At 41.4% G+C, this 25734-nt stretch overlaps 2 protein-coding genes and 2 long non-coding RNA genes across 6 annotated transcripts in view; 3 read left to right on the top strand and 1 right to left on the bottom strand.

Moving 5' to 3' along the window:
• LOC138976561 (E3 ubiquitin-protein ligase TRIM33-like) overlaps positions 1 to 25734 on the top strand; it is a 123093-nt gene that overhangs the window by 26896 nt on the left and 70463 nt on the right. The gene's annotated exons all lie outside the window — the stretch shown is intronic.
• On the top strand, positions 14051 to 24450 carry LOC138977482 (E3 ubiquitin/ISG15 ligase TRIM25-like). Its single transcript, XM_070350340.1, has 3 exons — positions 14051 to 14233; positions 22169 to 23292; positions 24043 to 24450. Exons 2-3 carry the CDS (start codon positions 22180 to 22182, stop codon positions 24190 to 24192), a joined length of 1263 nt encoding a protein of 420 aa, XP_070206441.1. The 5' UTR covers positions 14051 to 14233; positions 22169 to 22179; the 3' UTR covers positions 24193 to 24450.
• Positions 15979 to 18017, top strand: LOC138976553 (uncharacterized). Of its 3 annotated transcripts, none has more exons than XR_011459068.1 (3): positions 15979 to 16129; positions 17273 to 17410; positions 17837 to 18017. It is a non-coding gene; the product is annotated as an uncharacterized lncRNA (long non-coding RNA). The 3 variants fall into 3 exon arrangements; XR_011459069.1 differs by having other exon boundaries at positions 16089 to 16129; positions 17264 to 17410; XR_011459070.1 differs by lacking the exon at positions 15979 to 16129 and adding an exon at positions 16341 to 16361.
• Positions 18142 to 19616, bottom strand: LOC138976554 (uncharacterized). The gene is made up of 2 exons (XR_011459071.1): positions 19319 to 19616; positions 18142 to 18919 (listed from the first exon to the last, which is right to left on the bottom strand). It is a non-coding gene; the product is annotated as an uncharacterized lncRNA (long non-coding RNA).

Here is a 25734-nt window from a genome sequence, read left to right as displayed (position 1 = left end):
ACTGCCAAATCGTTATCATCTGAATTTATCAAAGATACTCTTATGACAAAGCCATTTAATATGGCTATAACAAATTCATGACAAAAAAAAGCTACATACGTCTACGACTGCTTTAAATTATTGATTATGAACTTCGTAGTCAAGCTTTTCAAGATCTGAAACAAATCCCGATTAAATCAGCTGACTCACACTCTCTACATTATCCCTACATTATCCCTACATTATCCCTGCATTATCCCTCATCCTTTTCCCCGTCCACCTGTGCTATTTACAGTGATCTTCCCGCAGTGGGGCACTGCGGTTATGAAATTAAAGGCCCCTCCTGTTTTTGGAACCGCAGGAGCTTTCTAGTTTGCTGTTAGGTAGATTTTTAGTTCCTCTTTCCTGTCATGCTCTCTTTTTCTTCATGAATTCTTTTCTTTTTTCTGCCTTCTTGCTCATTCACCTGTATTTTTTCCAAAAAATCTCTTCTCTTGCCGCTTGTCTCGCGATTCATGTATAGTTTAATCTGTTAGTGTTCTGATGTAAGCCCAGCAGTAGATAGGTTAAGCCTATTTTAACATACTGGAAACTGGTAATCTTCCAGTAGGTATTAATTTAGTTTTACTAAAGCCTGCTGGGACACAAGTAATGGGTTAGTGCATTTGTAAACAGGAATCGCTTGACAAGTGGCCCCCTTCATCCCCCCCCTTCCTCGTCCTGATATGGCTCTACGTAGTCGGCTGGACGTTAAGCAACAAATAAACAAACAAACAAACAAAAAATTACAGTGATCTGAATCATTGGACGGAAACAGTGCTTGTGGCCAGAGTGATCGTTCGTCAGTGTGTGTATTTGTGTGTGTGTGTGTGTGTGTGTGTCTTTGTGTGTGTGTGTATGTGTGTGTGTGTATGCGTGTGTGTATGCGTGTGTGTATGCGTGTGAGAGAGAGTTTGTGCAAGCGCACCCGCATATTTATGTGTGTGTGTATGTGTGTGTGTGGCTGGCTGTCTGGCTGTCTATCGGGTCTCCGTGACTGGATTACATTTGTTATTTTGTGACTATTGCTTTGGCTCTCCACTGACCCAGTGATTGAATCGTGTTGAAACTTGATACGCAGCTCGTAGTTTCAGCACTGACTTCAACACTTCTTGTGCTAATCGGGTCATAGTGTTTTCAAAGGTTCGTCCGCACTGTACCGGAAAGATAAACTTTGAACCACATCACGTGATCACAGCACATCTTACGTCACACTCTTCAGTGCAATGGCTGCCGCTGTGCGAAGTTAGAACCAGTGTGGACAGTTTGTCACATTCGTGTCTTTTAGTGTGAATCATTCATCCAAATTTTCGCTTCGGGATCTCTACCATAGATTTATCAACTACGTTGTCGACTATTCGTTTCTTCAATTACGCTCTGAGGCTGAGACAAGTTGCGAGGTATGTCACTATATGATTCAACGTTCACGGAATTTCCGGGTTTACCCTACTTTCGGTTCCCAAGTTTATGTTCTCTCTAGACCACACACACATATATGCTTGTGATTGTGTATGTGTATGTGTATGTGTATGTGTATGTGTGTGTGTCTGTGTCTGTGTCTGTGTCTGTGTCTGTGTGCCTGTGTGTCTATCTGTCTGTCTGTCTGCTGCAATCTGTGTCTATGTGACACTTTACTTCACGATCTCTAGTGCTGTATTCTGTCTGAAGATCGGCAGCAAAATCTGTAGCTCGGTAGACAATTTAATGCTGGCCAAACGGGGAAAAGTGCTGCAACGTAAGGCTAGTACTCTGTTCGCAAGAACATTGTCGATTGAGCAGCGCAGTGTTCAACATTCTTATGCACGTACTCCACTCACAACGAGCTGACCCCATTTTGTAGAGCTAATAACAGACTGGGTGGCCGAGTGGTAACGCACTTTCGCTCGGAATCGAGAGGTTGCGTGTTCGACCCTGGGTCAGGCCGCTATTTTCTCCCCCCTTTCCTAACCTAGGTGGTGGGTTCAAGTGCTAGTCTTTCGGATGAGACGAAAAACCGAGGTCCCTTCGTGTACACTACATTGGGGTGTGCACGTTAAAGATCCCACGATCGACAAAAAGGGTCTTTCCTGGCAAAATTGTATAGGCGTAGATAAAAATGTCCACCAAAATACCCGTGTGACCTGGAATAATAGGCCGTGAAAGGTGGATGCAGCGCCTAAAGGCAGTCGATCTACTGGCCGATGTGAATGCGTGATATATTGTGTAAAAAATTCCATCTCACACGGCATTAATAGGTAACATGCGCCTTGAGTCGCCTTGTGTGGTGAGATACGTGCGCGATATAAATCCTCGTAAATAAAATAAAATAAATAAATAAAATAAAATATGCAGCTTTGTCTCGATTTGGGTCACAGCGACCAGCGTGAATGTGACAACACCTTTGTTCAGTTCAGTGCTTCGTTCTACATTCAGCATGAGAAAGACTGTCTCTTTGTGGGAAGGCGGCGTAACCGGTGTCTTGTATTGGTTCGACAGTGGTTTATTTCTCGTTCGTTTTACACAGCCACTGCTACTGGTGTTACCGACAACGCGGCAAGGGTAAAGATACGGAAGACATGAATGATAAGAAATAAACAAATGTAGAAGGCAGTTCAGGACTTGTATCCAAACACCGGACGATCACGGTGGTCTACTCCTCTTTATCCCTCCTGTAGTATTACGATACTAATTAGTCTGAAGTCTTGGCTATGTTTGGCTATGATCCGGTTCAACAGCTCCCCTTAACGGTAAACGTCGCAGGGCAAAGCCTGTCGATAAATTGATTATCGATCCTTTCGCGTGCAAAGTCGATTCTGCATAGGTTCGAATATTTAGTTAAGTTAAACAGAGAAATATCACAGTGTGGGCAAAGGAGTGAGAGACTTTGATCGACCAGCGTGTCGCGTAGTCCATGTGTATTAAGTCCCTTGATATGCTAATGAGCATCCGGGGGACTCAGGACCGGCGTCGCCATCTTGGTCGCCATCTTGGTGACATGTTCTGAATAAAGAATCACCTTTCCAAACTATCCAATTGTGGGCTAGCTCTGTGAGTATGACAGATACATTATGGCAACAGCATAACGCTACACAGCGCTTTAAAACAAGCTCCTGTAGTGCAACAATATTTATTTCAATATGGTGCATTTTTGATCAGGTGTTTGAATGTTTGAATGTTTTGCCTGTGTTAGTATGCTTGCAGCTTGTATTGATGTAGTGTTTCGTTGTTCATTTGTGTGCTAAATGCTGCTGCACATGCTTTTTTTTGTTTTGCTTTGTATGTATATGTATGGGTTTTTTCATTGTAAAGCGCTTAGAGAACGTAAAGCGCTCTATAAATCTCCCATATTATTATTATTATTAACAATACGACTTAAACAATCAGTGAACGCAGAAATTCACGTGCCTGTCTTAACATTAAAATTAACATTAAAATTGATATCAGCCTCACGGATCATTATCGGCATGTTTAACTTACATTCTCTATCCGATAACATCCTGAGGTCAGTATAATAATACGAGTGAAACTAACCGTGAGAGCAAAAACTGTATTGGATAATAGTAATACACAAAATAGACAATAACCTTCAGCATAACAGGTGTTTTTTAAAGCTCACCCCACTCCACCCTATCCAGCAAGCCTAATATTATCCTACGCAGCATCATGACTGCATGTGTATCACAAATCGCAATTCTTAGAGCATCATAAATATTCACTCACGAATGTACGGGGCCTGTAGGCTGGCAAACTGAGTTCACGTACGATTCCTTTCTCTACGAGCGAGTCCCACGTCTGTATTAGAACAGTTCAGTAAATCCAACTTTTAATGATGCTTTTGATAATGCCCCCCCCCCCCCCCTCCCAACGAAACCCAACAACCTCTTCTTCTTTTTTACGACCCTGCTTCTTTAGACTTCTGTTTCAAAACGTCTCTAAGTTTAACTCAATTTTCAAACTTCCTCTTTTTAAAGACCTGATTCTCTCAAGAGATACAGAAAACACTTATAAACATGGCGACAGCTGCCCCGCCGGTGCCAGAACCCGATGACATGGACTGCAGCGTACTCGTAAGTACCCTTTTGTGTGTGTGTGTTCTTTTAAACATCTGATTTTCTTAATGAATGATCTGTGATTTATGTGTTGTTACTTCATTGACCATTTAACCAAGTTAGTAAACAATAAACAATGAGGGTGCGTCCACTATGAACGAATATAACTGATGTCAAGTTGTGATATAAAAAGCAATTGCTCAATGCTTTATGTTCTGTTATATTAGTTGACACAGAAATCAGGTTTGTGGATCGAAAGTTTGTTAGCCAACAAACTATGTTGTCACTATACCAAAACCAATGACCTGAAATCGGTGAATAGACTCTGACTGGGAGATGGAGGAAGGTTTACTGCCACTTGGCAACCAACTGATTTTCACTCTTAAAATCATACGGTTGAAGATTCTCAACTCCATGCATACAAACGAACATTATTTTGAAAATAAACACCACTTTATTGGAACTGTGCTAAAAGATTCGCTTTAAAACGAAACAAACAAGAAATTCCTCCGAGGTAGGAAAAAGACCCCCGTTGGTCAAAGGGAAATAATCATTCTCACTGCCACCAACTGAGAAGGTTATTTCCCTTTGACTATTAATATGTCCCTCTATAAGTCCTTGTAGAATCTCAATCCACCAATAACTCCCTAACCGTGTGTTTGACTGGTCCCAATTTTTGTAAGGACCGTCTCAGGAATGTATAGAACCTGTTCACCAAGTTTGGTGACGATCGGTCCGTTCATTCTTGAGATCTATATGCGAACACAAACACACAAACAAACAAACAAACACATCGACCGAATCCTATACACACCCCTATACCGGGGGTGTAAAAATACTAAGATTTTACAACAAAATATAGTGTGGCACTGTTTGCAGGATTGTTTACATACAATTAATACTAATGTCAAAATTAAATACTTTCTAGATGTGCAATGTATAAATTAACTGTGTCAGTGTGAGTAGCGTGAAATATATGTTAACCATTTCTAGACAGTTCAGTTTGATGTGTACACTGACTGATTGCAGGTGCCAGTTTGGTCTTTCCATGACAACCACGGTGAGAACATCGTGCTGAGCAACAACAAGCAGACAGCAGAAACAAGAAGGTCTGACATGTTTGACATGTTTGATGGTATCGTTGTGGCCTCTCAGCCTATGATGACGAACATGTTGAACGAGGTTAGTCATTGAGCTCAGTGTTCACTGTGACGCTATCAGTGTGTTTACAGCTGTAATCCCTTCAAGAATTATAGCTCTTTCACAGAACATAAGAGTTATTCTTTTAATATTTCCTGTTACCCGCAAATGTCATTCAATATAACATCCTGTCATCAGAGACTGTGCAACACTTGTACAAAATGTTCCTTCTTACTACAAATGGCAATTTAGAGAATACTGAGCGTTCTAAAGAACAGGTTAGTGTTGTTTTTGTGTAATGTATCAATATTGAGTTGTTCTAACTCGGGAAGAAGGGGGGGTGGGGGGGGGGGGGGGTTGCAGGAATCGAAGTAGCAGACAGCCGTTTACCACCTTGGGTTCAAGTGATTGAGGGTCCAGTTAGAGTGGTTGTACATTTTTAATTATGTACAACGGAAAAATAAAACCATAGATGGACATTACAGCTGCAAACATCAACGTTCTTACACAAATCTGCACTTTGCACAGTATTTGTGATAATACGAATACAAGACAAAGGTGACCAACAACAACTTTTACAAGAACGACTCTGTCATACGCTGTATTGTGATAAAGCACAGAACCAGAGACAGTTGCCAGTCGATTTGTTTCTTTCTTGTTTTGCCAAGCATGAGGGCATCCTTCCATTTGAACACAAATAAACAATCAACAGCGTCACCTCGCTATGTGCTTAAAGGCATTTGTTTTCTACATTAATTTAGCATGTTGACACTCATGTCAGTTACGAAAATAATTTAACAAAAACATTTCCCTAAAAATATGTGTGAGCGTAGATGTGTGTGTGTGTGTTTGTGTGTGTGTGTGTGTGTGTGTGTGTGTGTGTGTGTGTGTGTGTATGTGTAAGTGTATGCGTGTGCGTGTGTGTATATGTGTGCGAGTGTGTGTGTGGGGGGGGGGACTCTGTGTTGGTTTAATTTGTCTATGCGTACGCCGCATAAGCCCGTATGTGATGATTGTATGCAATGTTTCTAGGTCATCTTAGACAGAAGAGACGCTGGTGACACATATACCAATGATACATGTAGTTACATGTGGACTGGAGCAACAACCACTCCTCCAGAAGCTCTGACACTTTCATCTTACGCTGGAGGCTGGCCGTCTGCCGTGGTCATCAATAACCAGTCTGTGGACGTGAATGGCGGACAGAGGGTAAGTCTGACAAGACCGTGATCAAAGGATGGGGACAGTAAAACGTGTCTATTTACAGATTTGTGTGTGTGAGTGTGTGTGTGTGTGTGTGTGTGTGTGTGTGTGTGTTTGTGTGTGTGTGTGTGTCAGTGAGTGTGCGTGCGTGCGTGCGTGCGTGCGTGCGTGCGCGCGTGCGTGTATGTGTGCGTGCGTGCGCGCGTGCGTGTATGTGTGCGTGCGTGCGTGCGTGGGCCGTGTGTACGTGCGTGCGTGCGTGAGTATGCATCTGTATGTGGTGGTGGTTTTTGAAGCTGAAAAGAAAAGGTCATGATCAGTTTTATGAAATCTTTGATCGCAATGTTGCAACTATAAAGTACCCTTGATTTGTTTGTTTAAATCCGTTTGGGTAAAGGGTCGTCACTATCTAAACCCGGACAAGCCACTGCCGGACAGTTCGTCCACTGTTAATGTGTGGTTCCGGAAATCAAAATAGGTTCATAAATGTTCACGTGCGAGGAAGTTACAATCTTCACAGCTATGCGTGTGTTCAAACCTCAACGAGGAATCTATCTCAACTCGTCAAGGTAAAATGACTGTCGATAAGTTATTCACTGAGTCTGTCCGACCTGTCTTGGGGTTGACTCTTTCGCCGTAAAACTGAAAATGCTTTCAAAAACTCAAAATGTTTGAAGTCAGTCCATTTTCTCTATTAACTGGATTTTGTCAGCTATATGATCGTGCATTCTTCTAGTTGCCGGACATTATGACTCAGCTATATGATCGTGCATTCTTCTAGTTGCCGGACATTATGACTCAGCTATATGATCGTGCATTCTTCTAGTTGCCGGACATTATAACTCAGCTATATGATCGTGCATTCTTCTAGTTGCCGGACATTATAACTCAGCTATATGATCGTGCATTCTTCTAGTTGCCGGACATTATGACTCAGCTATATGATCGTGCATTCTTCTAGTTGCCGGACATTATGACTCAGCTGCATGATCGTGCATTCTTCTAGTTGCCGGACATTATGACTCAGCTATATGATCGTGCATTCTTCTAGTTGCCGGACATTATGACTCAGCTATATGATCGTGCATTCTTCGAGTTGCCGGACATTGTGACTCAGCTATATCATCGTGCATTCTTCTAGTTGCCGGACATTATAACTCAGCTATATGATCGTGCATTCTTCTAGTTGCCGGACATTATGACTCAGCTATATGATCGTGCATTCTTCTAGTTGCCGGACATTATGACTCAGCTATATGATCGTGCATTCTTCTAGTTGCCGGACATTGTGACTCAGCTATATGATCGTGTATTCTTCTAGTTGCCGGACATTATGACTTAGCTATATGATCGTGCATTCTTCTAGTTGCCGGACATTATAACTCAGCTATATGATCGTGCATTCTTCTAGTTGCCGGACATTATGACTCAGCTATATGATCGTGCATTCTTCTAGTTGCCGGACATTATAACTCAGCTATATGATCGTGCATCCTTCTAGTTGCCGGACATTATGACTCAGCTATTTGATCGTGCATCCTTCTAGTTGCCGGACATTATGACTCAGCTATATGATCGTGCATTCTTCTAGTTGCCGGACATTATAACTCAGCTATATGATCGTGCATTCTTCTAGTTGCCGGACATTATGACTCAGCTATATATCATCGTGCATTCTTCTAGTTGCCGGACATTATGACTCAGCTATATGATCGTGCATTCTTCTAGTTGCCGGACATTATGACTCAGCTATATATCATCGTGCATTCTTCTAGTTGCCGGACATTATGACTCAGCTGAAGGCTCACAGACATCCTGTGTGTGGCGTCTCTCGGGCTCAAGTCGTCCCTAAAGAGTTGCCTGGTTTAAAAGCAGGACAAGAAATAGAGACTTTCTCAACGTGCAAATGGAATGGATAACAAAACCACATTCTGCACTACTGCCTTTGGTTTTACCAGGAAGAAGTCCCGAAAGAGGAACATATAACTTAATCAAGAAAAACAAGTTCTCAAACAACTCTGATATCGAAAACAGATAGAGTTACATTGGTGTGGGTCTTTTCAGCTGTTCAACAACGTTGGACAGAAGCTGGTCAGCTTACCCGAGAAAAGCCGGGTGGGACTGATGCTTAACAACAAGCGATCTCTTCATCTCTACATCAACGGTGACGACCAGGGTGAAGCCGCCCCTAGCCTGCCCGACCCCTGCTTTGTTTTCTTTGAGGTGTATCAGCCTTACAGACAGGTGGGTTTGTCGATAGAATAATTAGATATACTCTTTTCATTCAGCACTTAATCATTATAGCAGTGGCCATATTGTTTCAGAATACTTGATGGCATAGTTTCTATAAACCAAACAGAAAAATTAAAACTCTGAGGAAAAGTCATCGGAAAGCTCGGAATATGTGTCATCAATGCTGACAAATGTCTAAGCACCATGTGTATCATCCCCGACCTTCTGACTAATTGTTTGACAGTTTGATAATCAAACATCCCCATTCCATGTAGCCTGTCGATCGTTCTAATAGTGGCAGTGACATTTCAGGTATATTTATGGCATGATTGTGACTTGTACACCGAACTTGAAACGTGATATTCTGGAAGACCTACAATTCCTTTCATAAAGTAATGCTCACAAATGTGTGAGCACCGTGTTTATCATCCCGGACTTTCTGAATGATTGTTTTTCTGCAACAAGACACTAGCTGTTCACACAGTGCAATCCTACGCTGACTGAGTTTTAAAACATTATTACCATGCACACACAGTCCTGTTGAAAACAAAAATGTGTAAAACTGAGATAATGAACTCGAAGTAAGTGTGAACATTGCTTAATATTTCTCCTTAATTGTTCTCATAAAACTTGCACCTCAGTTTTTTACGTCATGATTTTTTCATTGCCTTTGTTTCAGATTACTGCTTTACCTGTTCGACGCATACCGTGACGTCACCAGACCAAACAAAGAGACTGTTTCCCTGGCAATTACTTTTTGTGGCGTTTACCATTTATGTCATTGATGTTGATGTGGTTGTTGTTGATGTGATTGGTGTTGATGTGTTTGGTGTTTGTGTTGTTGCTGCTTGTGTTTTGTGTGTACAACAGAATGTTATACTTGAATGAAAACAAAGCTCCTGGTGTTCTATTGATGACTGATTCTGGAAAGGCATTTGATAGGGCTTTCTGGACCGTTAAATGTAAAGATAAGATTTGTTCTGCATTTGGGTTGCATATTGTGTGACAAAATATTAAGTCATAGATGTTGATTTAAAGAGAGGATTTTACTTTTGATTAAAGTAAGGTAAAGTGATGAGACAAGGCGAGGTTCTTATCTCCAGGCCATGTCTATGATTTCTTGGTGTCGACATGTTCTTATCTCCAGGCCATGTCTATGATTTCTTGGTGTCGACATGTTCTTATCTCCAGGCCATGTCTAGGATTTCTTGGTGTCGAAATGTTCTTATCTCCAGGCCATGTCTATGATTTCTTGGTGTCGACATGTTCTTATCTCCAGGCCATGTCTATGATTTCTTGGTGTCGACATGTTCTCATTTTCGGTACATCAAAACACAAAGATGTCGGTCAGTGTACCAACTTTAAACAGGGGAGTGTTCCTCTCACATTTTTCAGAGATGACTCCATTGTTTTTCCCTTAATAGGAGTTAATATTGTTTTTGCGCATTTATTGAAACTCGGCAGTTATTCGGTTCACCTTTTGAATTATGAATGTTCACGAAATTGGAGTTGTGTGCACAGATTCCAAACTCTTGTGTAAAATTACGCCAGAGTTTGATTTAAATTGTGTACGTTTTTCACGTAATTTGTGTAGTAAAGTTGCACCGAATCGTCACAAATAATATGATAAAATAAGAAATGCATCGCACTTTTTCTGAAGAAAATATATATTACATATTGTGCCAATGCTTTTTTTGTTTTTGTGAAGCCACACACACAATGTTCAAATAACGTGTGTGTGTGTGGTTTTTTTATAGATGAGTTTATCCAAGAATAAGGGTATTGTGTCCATCGGTTAAGACGAGAGATCGAAAACGTGACGACTTTGCGAACGTTTTAATATCAAGAGAAAACAGTTCCTTTTTGGGCTGATGTGTTTAGGCAGTACATGTATAATCTGGATAGCACAAGAATTCTGGCTGTTACCTTTGATCAGTTTGTTTCAGAACAAATGCATTGCTTATGGAAATACCATATATATACAGCCGTGAAAAATGTGTGTGTTTGAAGAGTAAAATGATATTAAGATTGTGGCGAATTTACATGTCTGTCTGTATATAATGTATGTAGAATTTTTGCTTTATCAAGCTTTAGTTGATTCAGTAAGATAATATCAGCACGAAATCGTTAAAATGGGTAATTCATGAATTATGTGATTGGTCGCAGTTTTAGTTATAATAATGAGGAAACAATCCTTTCTATTTCATTTCAGAGTTTGTGTCAGTGGCAGAAAATAAGGGATCGGAAATGGGGTCACACGCTTCACAATATTTTAACGCAGCCAAAATGTTTAAAATATATTCATTGAATGTTGTTGTTTATACCGACTGTTAAATTTCAATACAAAGCACAGAACTGTACCCAGATGATGGTTTCTAGAAAAAAAACTCTTGTTGAACGTCTTTACATAACTACAGCCTATTAATATCACGATGCTTGCTAGTTCTCTTTAAAGGCACAGGCCTTCCCATGTAAAGCGTTCTTCTCCTTTTCTGAGATCTAGCCAGGTTGTTGACAAGTAATAAGAACAATTCTGCATCTGGACATAGTCCACAACTCACCAGCTTGGGGTGTTCTGTGCCAACTGGGATTTGCTTGTTTTGTATATGTGTGTGTTTTTGTGTGTGTTTGTTTTGTTTATGTCTTATTGTTTTAGCTGACACCAGTGTTTGTTGTGTTTATGTCTTATTGTTTTAGCTGACACCAGTGTTTGTTATGTTTATGTCTTTTTGTTTTAGCTGACACCAGTGTTTGTTGTGTTTATGTCTTATTGTTTTAGCTGACACCAGTGTTTGTTGTGTTTATGTCTTATTGTTTTAGCTGACACCAGTGTTTGTTGTGTTTATGTCTTTTTGTTTTAGCTGACACCAGTGTTTGTTTATGTCTTATTGTTTTAGCTGACACCAGTGTTTGTTTATGTCTTATTGTTTTAGCTGACACCAGTGTTTGTTTTGTTTATGTCTTATTGTTTTAGCTGACACCAGTGTTTGTTATGTTTATGTCTTATTGTTTTAGCTGACACCAGTGTTTGTTTTGTTTATGTCTTATTGTTTTAGCTGACACCAGTGTTTGTTTTGTTTATGTCTTATTGTTTTAGCTGACACCAGTGTTTGTTGTGTTTATGTCTTATTGTTTTAGCTGACACCAGTGTTTGTTGTGTTTATGTCTTATTGTTTTAGCTGACACCAGTGTTTGTTATGTTTATGTCTTATTGTTTTAGCTGACACCAGTGTTTGTTGTGTTTATGTCTTATTGTTTTAGCTGACACCAGTGTTTGTTGTGTTTATGTCTTATTGTTTTAGCTGACACCAGTGTTTGTTTTGTTTATGTCTTATTGTTTTAGCTGACACCAGTGTTTGTTGTGTTTATGTCTTACTGTTTTAGCTGACACCAGTGTTTGTTATGTTTATGTCTTATTGTTTTAGCTGACACCAGTGTTTGTTATGTTTATGTCTTATTGTTTTAGCTGACACCAGTGTTTGTTATGTTTATGTCTTATTGTTTTAGCTGACACCAGTGTTTGTTATGTTTATGTCTTTTTGTTTTAGCTGACACCAGTGTTTGTTATGTTTATGTTTTATTGTTTTAGCTGACACCAGTGTCTGTTATGTTTATGTCTTATTGTTTTAGCTGACACCAGTGTTTGTTGTGTTTATGTTTTATTGTTTTAGCTGACACCAGTGTCCATCTCCAACATTAACTCATCCCCAAATTCTAACTCTGCACAGAAAGAAGTCAAGACGTTGATTGTTGGTATGTGTCCAAGTGGAGGGTATGGTCTTAACCCGTGTAAACACCCGGACCGGTGTGAGATAGCAAGCAGACTGTTTTCACGCCATGTAAACACCTGGACCGGTGTGAGATAGCAAGCAGACTGTTTTCACGCCATGTAAACACCTGGACCGGTGTGAGATAGCAAGCAGACTGTTTTCACGCCATGTAAACACCTGGACCGGTGTGAGATAGCAAGCAGACTGTTTTCACGGGAAGGATTGTGTTTTCAACTCACGGTCTTTTTTCTTGACCCTCTGCACGGTGAGGGCTGGACGTACAACAGCATGTAATATTGCTTACAGTTAAACCTCGTTGACAAAGATGTCTTGTCTGCATGGTCTTGTCATGTTTTTTTACTCTCTCTCTCTCTCTCTCTCTCTCTCTCTCTCTCTCTCTCTCTCTCTCTCTCTCTCTCTCTCTCTCTCTCTCGTTATTTTTCTCTCTCTCCCTCTGTGCGCAGTCTTTGCTTTCGTTTACAATTATTCTCTGTATATGTTCCAAGGACAGGTTGGAAGATTAGGCTAAGCCTAAAACCTTTATCCTTATGTAATAAAGTTCTGAGTTCTGAGTTCTGAGTTCTCTTGTACACACACACACACACATACACACACACACGCAATTGTCGCTTTTCATCATCACGCTTTCAAGTTTAATAAACAAAGTATGGGACAGAAAGGCACTCTTGAAGTTTAATATCCAGCATCTGTTTCAGAATAAAGATTGAATCAGTTGTTAACATTTTATTGTAAATGAATGACAAGAAGGCAAATACTGCCAAGCCTGTATCAAACAAATCCAAGTTGAGCATGGTTGAACTCATTACAGAAGTGATAAATAGAGATCATTCAAACCGTCTCTGGCTACTCACAACATTGTAGTTGCAGTCACAGTAAAGAGAGAAAGCTGGAACGATCAAACATAGACTACTGAAATGACAGTCACAATTCACAACCGTTAAAACAGGATGAAAGGATTGAGGATTTAAAAAGATAGTTGGTCATACATTGGTGGTTGAACTACAGACACGATTTTAAGGCAGTCTGCATCTCAGGCCGTGTACGTGATGACACTGCCAACTGTTGTTAGCTGTGAGATAAACGGCGAGCATCGTGCAGTGATTGATTTCCTCTATTTTTAAATCCAACTCACGTGCAAGTATGGTGCAGTTTTAGAGATTGCACTGGTATGGGAAAACCCGACAACTGTCATCATTCTTCTATTTATTTCTATCTGAATAGATTACATTTTTCAATTCAACACATTTGAAAGATATTACAATGACTAAGTGCATTAGATATGGCAATGGCAAATTCACGACAAAAAAAGCTACTAATCATTCATTACGAACTTCGTAGTAAGTCTAATATTTTCAAGATCGGAAACAAGTCCCGATGCAAACAGGTGCAGTCATCGTTGTCTGTCGAAATGTTTTGTAATGTTTTGATTATGTAAATTTATGACTTTTGGTTGAAAACGGACTCTGTGGGTGAATCTTGTCAAAACTTGAAACGCACTTCGGAGGTTCTGCACCTACTTCAACAGTGCATGCGCAAATCGGGTCACAGTGTTCCCAAAGGTTCACCCGCACTGTACCGGAAAGATCAACTTTGACCCACATCACGTGATCACAGCATATTTTACGTCACACTCTTCAGTGCAATGGCTGCCGCTGTGCGAAGTTAGAACCAGTGTGGACAGTTTGTCACATTCGTGTCTTTTGGAGTGAATCATTCATCCCAGTTATCGCTTCTGGATCACTACCATAGATTTATCAACTCCGTTGTCGACTATTCGTTTCTTCAACTACGCTCTGAGGCTGAGACAAGTTGCGAGGTCAGGTATGTCACTAATGATTCAACGTTCAAGGAATTTCCGGGTTTACCTTACTTTCGGTTCACAAGTTTCTGTTCTCTCTAGACCACACACACATATATGCCTATGATTTTGTGTGTGTGTGTCTGTGTCTGTGTGCCTGTGTGTCTATCTGTCTGTCTGTGTGTCTATCTGTCTGTGTGTCTATCTGTCTGTCTGTCTGCTGCAATCTGTGTCTATGTGACACTTTACTTCACTTACGATCTCCATTGCAGTATCCTGTCTGAAGATCGGCAGCAAAATATGTAGCTCGGTAGACAATTTAATGCTGGCTAAACGGGAAAAAGTGCTACAACGTAAGGCTAGTACTCTTTTCGCAATAACATTGTCGATTGAGCAGCGCAGTGTTCATCATTCTTATTCACGCACTCCACTCACAACGAGCTGACCCCATTTTGTAGAGCAAATAAAATATGCAGCAATGTCTCGATTTGGGTCACAGCGACCAGCGTGAATGTGACAACAACTTTGTTCAGTTCAGTGCTTCGTTCTAAATTTAACATGAGAAAGAGTGTCTCTTTGTGGGAAGGAGGAGTACGAGGTTTCTTGTATTGGTTAAACAGTGGTTTATTTCTCATGTCTTTTACAAATCCATATGATTTTTGACAGCGCAAAGGTATGTATAGGTCAGAAAGGAATGATACAAAATAAACAAATGTAGAAGGCAGTGCAGGACTTGTGCAGCACACAGGGGCTTGTATTGAAACGGGATCAGCTCGTTACTCCCCCGTATCGCTATTCCCCCGGCTCGATACTCCCCCGGCTCGATACGATACTCCCCCGGCTCGATACTCCCCCGGCTCGTTACTCCCCCGTATCGCTACTCCCCCGGCTCGTTACTCCCCCGTACACAGAAAATGACTGGATAACCCTGTGATACTAATTAGTATCAAGTTGGCATGAAATATTGTTCCTCCCCCCCCCCCCCCTGTCCAGCTGTTTTGTTTGTTTCTTTGTTTGTTTATCCAGACAATTTCTTCGGAAAAACAATATTTCATGCTAACTTACTATCACAGGGTTATACAGTCATTTTCTGTGTACGGGGGAGTAACGAGCCGGGGGAGTAACGATACGGGGGAGTAACGAGCCGGGGGAATAACTTCTGCTTAAAATATATACCTTTTTCAAAGATGTACTGTACACGAATGTACAAGCAGATCTGACAGTTGTAAGTTCTTTAAACATGCTCTCTCTCTCTCTCTCTCTGTCTCTCTCTCTCTCTCTCTCTCTCTCTCTCTCTCTCTCTCTCTCTCTCTCTCTCTCTCTCTCTCTCTCTCTCTCTCTCTCTGTCTCTCTCTCTCTCTTGAAAATTCAATTAAGTAATAACTGCATTACTTAAGTGTAATAAAACGGCACGGAGGAGTAACGAGCCGGGGGAGAAGCGATACGGGGGAGTAACGAGCCGGGGGAGTAACGATACGGGGGAGTAACGAGATGCTCCCATTGAAACACTGGACGATCACGGTGTTCTACTCTTCTTTACCCTTACTGTAGTATTACAGTATAATACTAACTAGCACAGAAATACATTTGAAGTTTTCGCTAGTTTTGGATATGATCCGGTTCAACAGTCCCCCTTAATGGTGAACGTAACAAGTCAAAGCCTGTCGACAACTCGATTATCGATCATTTTGCGTGCAAAGTTGCATCTGCATAGGTTCGAGTATTTAGTCAAACCAGGGACCTATATTTAGAGGGATAGGAAACTCCGCCGCCTCACGCGAAATGCGTGCCTTCCGCAATGCGCGAGACGCAAATAGCATTCGGCTTCAGCGTCAGCTGACTGTCTAGTGGCTTTGTGCATGGGGATTTACCGTCCTTTTACTGCGTTTTCACTTGGAATTCGACAACTCTTGTTCAAGGTGAGTGTTTATATTTATCAGGAGTCCAAGTTTTTGTTTTCTTTTTGTCATTCAACTCATGAAAACCGACGTAAGTTAGCATCAAAGTTGGCAGTCTGTTACCCCGCCGGTCACGGCTTTGAGAAAAAATGGCGTTTTCATGCACCAACACGCGATGGTTCCATTTTCATGATGAAATCATTCATTGTGGATTTTTTAAAAATCGGCAGAGAGGCAAGCATTCACTAACTTTGTAAGTAATAAAACTCATTTTGAAATTTTAACTGATTTACGCTAGTTGTTATTGTTGAAAGTAAAACTGAAAACGGTGTCCCGTGAAATTATTCAACAGGGCTGAAAAGTTTCAAAGTCCGATGTGCAAAAGTTGCATTTTGTGACAAGAAAAATACATAAAAAGAAGCATTTGATTTTAAAGCTGCCCTGTGTGTGTTGTAATTTGTTTATGATAGTAATGCATGGCGGCGAACTTTTTAAACATGAAGTCCACGATTTATACTAAAAAGTCTCCTCAAGTCTCAGAATTAAAATGTTTTCAGCAGGGAAGCCTCGAAAATGCGTCTTTTTTGGCTAATTTCCAAAAGTTTTGCAATCAATATCTTCAACAGAAAAATTCAGAAAATTTCAGAAAAAATGTAATGGTGTCAATGATTATGTTTTTGAAAGCAAGGTGCATCCATGGTTCCTTTCTTTTTCTTACTTTAATTAAATCGTTGCATTAAAGTTGGGATATTTGGACATATTTGCAGATGATAACAGAATTTCAGTCCTAGTCTAAGAGCTATTGCTGCATGACTCTACCGACAATCAAAGAGTCAAATAAATCATAAAATATGTCATGTCATATATGAAAAGAAAGGGTTTTTCCTGCACAATTCATCTGTACATGTGTCATATCTGTACTGCTGTTTATCTGACTTTAATTTCATATAATAATGATAATTTAACAGATTCACAGTTACCTTAAAGTCAAAGCGTATACATTTTTTTTAAATGTTAGTGGTGAGCTGTTAATTTTATACTTGTAATAATAATTATTGTTTGCAAAGAGTGTTGCAACAAGGAATCAGAAACACATTTAATTGGTTATTTATGTAGGGGCATATGTAATATGTTTATGTTGTCATTATTTTCCAGATTTTCCAGATGGGGCGGCGGAAAACTTGTTGGAATGCCTCGGAAAGGATCGAGATTTAAACATGATGCAGCATGCAGAAAGAATGCTGAAGAAAGGAATATGAAGACTGAGGAAGACAAGTTGTTGCAGTTTTGTACTCAGATCCAGTAAGTATTTTTCATAATTTAAATTTAAAATAATACACTATATTGTCAGCAGGTTTGAATGTAGAAGGGATGACCGAATTTAGGTATGTCAAGTACTCTAGCCTGGATTTATGAAGCGAAATGCAAGAAGGAGGGACTAACTACATATTTCTCCTGTTCCCAACTGTGAGACAGAGTTAAAAGCAAAGCCATACATAATAACATAACACAATGACAACAACAACACCCCACAGATCATGCAAATTGTGTGTGTCTTTTATTTTCACGAGGCCAAAGAAGTTGTCACTAGGCAGAGCCTTTTTCAGTTTTTGCCTCGAAAGGACCTACTAGTCTTTCTATCAACACATTTCCATGGCTACTTCTGTACTTGTTGTTGGAAATATCAAGTTGATTAAATTACTATATATTTCCTTTTTATTTTTCAAGCTTGACGAGGGTGCTCCAGCAGAACCTAGGGAGTGGGGTGATTTTCTGATTGAGGACTGCCCTGGACTGCTGTGTGCGGAGCTAACTGTTGATCCCGATTCATCAGGAACCGAAGATTTTAAAGATTAACTTAGAACTGATGACAGGTGTTGTGTTTAATAAAAATTACTCAGAAAACTTTTGATTCTTTGCTTTGTTCTTATTTATTGTGTATGCAACAAAACATAAAAACACTAAAATAGGGAGAGGTGATAGAAAAGAAAGCACGCATCATCACCTTCATACCAAAACTTGATGACACTGTATGACAGGAAACTAATTTATTCACACACAAAAAACCAAAGAGCAGGCAGATAAATGCAGTCACAATGAATGACGTATACGTCACTATGCATATGAGCACAGTTTAAAATTCACACAAGCATCAGAATATTTGCAGTACCAAATAATGCACATGACAATGGAAAAGAAAACCATTATTCTGCTTCTGGACTTTTCACAGAGTTTGACAGGACAACATAACCAGTTCAGTTCCCAAATATAAATGCTTGCACTCCACACATCAGTTCACCTGTACCCATACACTGAAAGTACTGAGGAAAGAGATCAGTATGGACTGCCAAATATGTCCAAAACATGCTAGCCATCTGAATACTGATTCAAGCTATGTCTACCAGATGCACATGCTGCATAAAGTGACTGAACATGAATACCTTCAGTCCTGAACCTAAGGAAAATCATTCATAAGTTCATGGTACCTTGTCCACATCTGTGCACCCTGCATCTTTATTATTGACGCATGAGTGAAGCTTATAAAGTCTTAAATGTTTCATCATCTCATCCACATTGCCATCTCTTGAGACGATACTTGCTGCTATGGCAGTAAGAGATGATTTCTCTGAAGATATATTAATATAGGCATCCTCTTCAATCCTTTTAATAGCGTTGATGAGCAGGTCTCAGGTTGCATTGCTCAGGCGGGTGTTCCTCTCAGCGTCACAGCAGTCTCCCTCAACCAGTCCGTCTAAAACTGCAACTGCATCAGACTGGGCGTCACTGTTGTCAATTCATGTTGCTCACTGGCTGAAACAGAGAATAACGTACAACTTAATGAATGCTGTCAGGTAAATTTCAACATCAGGATACACAGCACAATTCATGTTTACTGCGCATCATGTAGTTTAAACTAAAATGAACATGTTTTGTAAGTATGCAGGTTCCCAAACAAATGTCTACTATAACAGAAATCCCCATTCACAAATTCCTACTTCACTGCTTTCAGGAGATGCATTAATCTGTTGGGCTTCAAGGTCCACTGATAACACGGTTTTACTGTGATTGGTATGTTGGTATTCCATGTAATAACTTACATTTTTATTTTATTAGGGTAGGTGTTTCAGTTAGCCTAGATATTATTATGATAATATTGTAATTATGAACCACACACGCACACGCGCAGATATATTATATATGGAGTCTTACCTTTCAAATGTGGCTTGTTGTGCTTCTTGGTGACATGTCTTCTGAAACCGCTGATAGAGGCATAACTATTAACTGTTGGTGCAATCGGGACACTTGAAATTCTTTGCAGACGAACGTTGACGCTATGCAGGAGGCGGAAGAACCGTTTTGCTTGCGATTTCGTCACTTTCAGGTTCGGAACCGCTTTCACATCATCCTCCGTAAATTCTCCAAAAATGTACTCCAGTGGCAAGTCGTCCCACTTCAGAAAATCCTCTTTTGTCGACATCCTTTATCCCACAACAAGCACTAAAATGTAAACAGGAAGCCGAACAGAATCGGTTAAATTGTATCTCCGGCAGAGAAGAGCTCTGCAAGGGACGGTATTACACTACCGCGGACCGCCGCGGACAGTTCGTGGCATACGCAGTTACCTTTTCCTGCGGTAGGCGACCATCCTCGCAGGCGCAGTGAAGGAGTTTCCTATCTATCTAATATAGGTCTATGGTCAAACGGAGAAATACCACAGTGTGGGTAAAAGAGTGAGACTGTGATCGACCAGCGCTTTGATACACGCTCCTGTGGTGCAACAATACGACTGATACACTCAGTGAACGCAAAACTTCACGTGCCTGTTTAAAATGTGAACTCGAATGAACTTGTTAATGAATATAACCTCACGGAGCGTTCTAGGCATGTTTAGGTAACATCTATTATGTATCTGATAGCATCCTAGGGTCATGATATTAATACGAGTGAAACTAAACCTAAGAGCAAAAACAGGATTGGCCAATAGTAATACAGAGAATAGACGATAACCTTCAGAGAAACAGAGAGAGAATCGAAGCACGCATGTTATTCTATGAAGCGTCACATTTCGCAGAGCATCATGAACATTCAGTGTGCTGTTTACAGGGCGGCGTGTACAGTAGGCGGCAAAAGAAACGCAACTCATTTGAGCACACTGTTACTTGTGATTTTTCGTAATTTTAAAATTATCGTAAAATATCAACCAGATAAGGTACATCAAAAAGAAAAACAGATTCGTGGAGGATATTTTACTGGCTGTACGATATGTGCATATTTTTCAATCGTTTTCGTTTTTCACTTTTTCATAAATTGTGTTATACAGGGTAGGGGTCAAGCGAGACGTGATTGCACGCGAACTTGTCACTTCGACACGCTACAAAGATCGAAAAAATGAATATTTTTCAACCAGGTAAACACAGTTGTGGAGGAAATCCATCTCTGAACAAGATCATTTTACTTGATTTGTTCACCAAAGCGTACCGTATTTTACGGACTATAAGGCGCAACTTTTTTTCTCAATCTTGACTCCTGCGGCTTATTGAACAGAAGCGTCCTATGTGTTGTTAAAATAGAAATCCCTGGCCAAGTTTTATCTCAGACATCAAAGAGACCGTCTGGGTACCAGTCAAACAACTTGTGATAATGCATGTTTTAGCTACATGTACTAGGTACTACCCTGGCCAAGTTTCCTCTCAAGACATCAACGAGACCGCCCCATAGGTTAAACTGGGTCACTGGTCCCGGTGCAGGAAGTGTTTTCTCTCTCAGATATTAAAGGGGAACCACCTCTCATAGCTAAAACTGGGTCATTGACCCCTGGGAAGAAGGTCAGTGTCTATAAACAAGGCCACCCAGCTATCACAATGGACCTGCCTTCATCTCGCCGCACACACAGAGCACAAATATGTCCGCTCTGTATTCTTCCTTTGATGTGCGGCTTATAGACGGGAAGCGCCCAATGGGATTTTTTTCTCACTTTTACCTCAAAAGTTGGGATTGCGCCCTATATGACGAAGCGCCTTATAGTGCCGAAAGTTAAAAAGGGTTGTTCGGGAAAAGCTCCTTCGCACAAAAACGACGTAATAATTTCTGTTAAAACCAGGTGCTATTTGTGACCAAGTGTTTGTTCTACACGAATATGCTTAAACTGAAACAAAATTCCTGCGTGTGTTTTTTCGTGGGGGGGGGGGGGGGGGGACAATGAACTGTTAGCATTAAATTCGTATGAAAGTACTATGAAGCCAAACGCATACGCCCCCCCCCCCTCCCTTAATACATACATACATACACACTCACAAACACAAATACCAACACAGACACATCCGTACACACTCACACACAGATAAACAAATACAGCCACGAAGATGCGCAGGTGCGCTTCGCAATGCTGAAATAGACGCCTACTATCACTTTGAAGATCGCTGTCCCAAACTGTTATTATTTAACGCCTAAGCGAACAATTCTTATTAGATAATCATTTTTAGAGATAATTGTCCTCTACAACTGTCTTTACCTGGTTGAAAAATTCAATTTTGTATGATTTGTATAGCGTGCTGAAGTGACATGTTCGCCTGCAATCACGACTCGCTTGACCCCTTCCCTGTATAACGCAGTGTATGAAAAGGTAAAAACAGAAAAGGATTACATAATAATCGTAAAGCCAGTCACATATCCTCCACGAATCTGTTTTTCTTTTTGATGTACCATGTCTGGTTGATATTTTACAATAATTTGAAAAGGACGAAAAATCACATGCAACAGTCGACGCGAATGAGTTGCATTTCTTTTGCCGCCTACTGTACGGTCGCAAAGAGGGATCATGTTTGATTCCGTACACTAAATGCGAATGCAATGTCTGAGTTAGGATAGTGCAGTGAATTCAGCCATTTAATACTGCCCCCCCCCCCCCCCCCTCTTGCACTTTACGACACTTCTTCTTAAGAATGTCTGTTCCAAACGCCTGTAAGTTAACCATGATTTTCAGGCTCCCTTCTTTAGACAAACCTGATGATCTCAGAGTATTGGGCGATCTGTAAAACAGGACCACTGTTGTCATTTCAGGTAACATAACCATGGCGACCGCTGCCCCACCAGTGCCAGAACCCGATGACATGGACTGCAGCGTGTGTCACGAGCAGTACGTGCAGCCCAAGCTGCTGCCCTGCGGACACCTGCTGTGTCACCACTGTCTGCTGTCTTGGCTAAAGTCTCAAGACCAGGCGCTGTGTCCGCTGTGCCGCTGCGCCATCGTGGACCCCAAGGAGCGAGGCCAGAAGAGCTGGCAGGACGTCGCGGACAGTTTCCCCACAGACCTGGCCATGGCGGACCTGGTGGGGGCTCACCGTCTGCTCAAACAGTCGAACAACTGTATTTGCGGCGAGGCCACGGCCACGTGTTTGTGTCTGACGTGCGGGGACCTGTTCTGCGAGTCGTGCCGGAAAATACACTTGAAGATGAAAGTGTCCAAGAACCACACGGTGGAGGACCTGACCTCCCTGACGGCGGACAAAGTGACTGGAAGCCAGCACGCCGCCTGCGCCGTCCACGCGGACAAGACCACGGAGCTGTTCTGCCCGACACACGGCGAGAGCATCTGCCACCTGTGCGCCACGTCCCACCACAGGAGCTGCCCGGAGGTCAAGGACATGGAGGAGAAGGTCAAGGACGCGCGTGCCGTGCTGGCGGAGCTGGCGGTCACGCTGACCGAAGGGGAGGCCAGGCTGGACAAAGCCATCCAACAGCTGGACGCCCACCTGGCGGAGACGGAGAAGCAGACCAAGAAGGCCGTTGCCGAGATCGAAGCCGTGTGTGCGCGCCTGGAGAAGTCGGTCCAGGACTGTCGTCATCGCCTGAACGAGCTGGCCCACAGCGCGTGCTCTGACGTCAAGGAGGCGGTGACGGAGACCAAGACGTGTCTGCTACAGCGACGCGGGAAGCTGACGACACACAAACACGTGGTACAGCGCGTGCAGGACGCCAAGAATCGCGACACTGTCAGCACCATGACGCCCGTGATGCAGACACGTGTTGGAAACCTCGACTGCAGCGTCATCTTGCCCTCGGGCGCCAAGGTTGTATCCAAGGTGACCGTCGTGATTGACGCAGAAGCCGTGACCCGTATTGAGAAAGAACTGTCGGGACTAGGTCAGGCCAAAGTCATGTCTGCTGATTCGGATTTTGGACTTGTAAGTATGTTTTTCCCCATATCTGATTTTCTTAATGATCGCGCATTCTTTTCTGTGATGTTCCTTCTTTTTTTAACCGATTAACCAAGTTAGTAAACAATAAAATACGAGGAAAATAACTCATGTCTAGCCCTGAAAAATAAAGCGGTATCTTCGTGTTTAGTATCTGCATTTATGTCATTTTGGACACATAAATAAGGTTTGTGAATTGAAAGTGTGTTGGCCAACGCACGATTTTGTCACCATGCCAAAACTCTTAGCCTGATATCGTTGAACAGGATATGAACCCCTCACATGAACATAGGGGCTGTGTCCGATCCCTATGCCTGGGGGTGGCAGGAAGTTTTGCTGCCACTTGGCAACCAACTGATTTTCACTCCTGAAATCGTACGGTCGAAATTTCCCAACTCAATGGAGAAATGTCGAATTTGCTCTTTATCGCATACACACAACAATTATTTTAAAAATAAACACCATGTTGGTACAGTGACACTTTATTGGAACTGCAGTAAAAGATTCAGTCTTAAAACGAAACAAAAAATACTGAGATTTTACAACAAAATATAGTGCGGCACTGATTGCAGGATTGTTTACATACAATTAATACTAATGTCAAAATTAGATACTTTCTAGACCGATCATTTGTATACTATGTGCAATGTATAAATTAACTGTGTCAGAGTGAGTAGCGTGAAATATGTTAAACATTTCTAGACAGTTCAGTTTGATGTGTACACTGACTGATTGCAGGTGCCAGTTTTGTTTTTCCATGACAACCACGGTGAGAACATCGTGCTGAGCAACAACAAGCAGACGGCAGAGAAAAGAGGGTCTGGCGGTGGTATCGTTGTTGCCTCTCAGCCTATGATGACGAACATGTTGTACGAGGTTAGTCATTGAGCTCAGTGTTCACTGTGACGCTATCAGTGTGTTTACAACAATAAACCCTTCTAAACAATATAACTCTTTCACAGAGCATAAGAGTTATTTTTTTAACATTGCTTGTTACTGTCAAATGTCATTCAATTAAACATCCTGTCCTCACAGACTGCGAACACTTATGAAGAATTTTGCTTCTTACTTCAAATGGCAATTTAGAGAATACTGAGCATTCTAAAGAACAGGTTATTGTTGTTTTTGTATACTGTATGAATGGTTTTAAATTGATTGTGTGTGTTGGAGGGGGAGGGGGGGCAGGGATCAAATTAACAGACGCCCATTGACCACATTGGGGGAAAAAAGTTTACGGTCTAGTTGAAGTAATTGTACATTTTTAACTATGTACAACGGAAAAATAAAAGTAAAGATGGAATTTAAAGCTGCAAAAATCAACTTTCTGACACAAATCCTCACTTTGCACAGTATTTGTGATTATACGAGTACATAACGTTGTACAAAACAAAGGTGACCAACAACAACTTTTACAAGAACGACTCTGTCATACGCTGTGCCGTGATAAAGCACAGAACCAGAGACAGCTGCCAGTCGATTTGTTTCTTTCTTGTTTTGCCAAGCATGAGGGCATCCTTCCATTTGAACACAAATAAACAATCAACAGCGTTACCTCGCTATGTGCTTAATGGCATTTATTTTCTGAATCAATTTAGCATATTGACACTCATGTTAGTTACGAAAATAATATAACAAAAACATTTCCCTAATATGCGAGAGCGTACATGCGTGTGTGTGTGTGTGTGTGTGTGTATGTGTGTGTGTGTGTGTGTATGTGTGTGTACGTGCGTGCGTGCGTGCGTGCGTGCGTGCGTGCGTGCGTATGTATCTGAAAGTGGTGGTGGTTTTTGAAGCTGAAAAGAAGAACAGGTCATGATCAGTTTTATGAAACCTTTGATAGAAAATGTGCTACTATAAAGTACCCTTGATTTGTTTGTTTACATCTGACTGGGTAAAAGGGCCGTCACTATCAAAACCCGGACAAGCCACTGTCGGACAGTTAATACAATGTTTTATATGTGGTTCTGGAAATCAAATTATACTGTTCAAAAAAAGAAACGCATAGTTGCTACTTGCCAAATGTTTTATTTTTCAAAAAAATTAACAGAAAATCCAATATTTATATTATTTGTTTGAAATTTGGTATGGACACAGTTGAATGCACACACAGTTCATTTGCATCTTCAAGTCAATCAGTCAATCAATACGATTGGGTGCCGAGGCTGTCAAGTCAGTAGGGGGTGTGACTGCCTTGAGCAGCAACAACTGCCCGGCACCTTCTGGGCATGGACTGGATCAGATGTCGGATATCTTGCTGTGGGATGGTGTCCCACTCCTCCTGAAGTGCCTGCAATAGATCGCGGTGATTTGCCGGCGCTTCTTCTCGCCTGGGCACACGTCTGTCCAATTCATCCCAGAGGTGTTCTATCGGGTTCATGTCTGGCGACATGGATGGCCAGGGAAGCACCTGGACATGGTGGTCGGTGAGGA

The sequence above is a fragment of the Littorina saxatilis genome, linkage group LG9, assembly GCF_037325665.1.
Source record: "Littorina saxatilis isolate snail1 linkage group LG9, US_GU_Lsax_2.0, whole genome shotgun sequence".
Lineage (NCBI taxonomy): Eukaryota > Metazoa > Mollusca > Gastropoda > Littorinimorpha > Littorinidae > Littorina > Littorina saxatilis.
This window is presented reverse-complemented; position numbering and strand designations above follow the sequence as displayed.

What these genes read in the sequence shown, in the direction of transcription:
- LOC138977482 (XM_070350340.1), top strand. Translation starts at nt 22,180, where the DNA reads ATGGCGACCGCTGCCCCACCAGTGCCAGAACCCGATGACATGGACTGC. An exon ending in CTGATTCGGATTTTGGACTT is followed by an intron (nt 23,293 to 24,042) that starts GTAAGTATGTTT and finishes GACTGATTGCAG; the next exon opens with GTGCCAGTTTTGTTTTTCCA.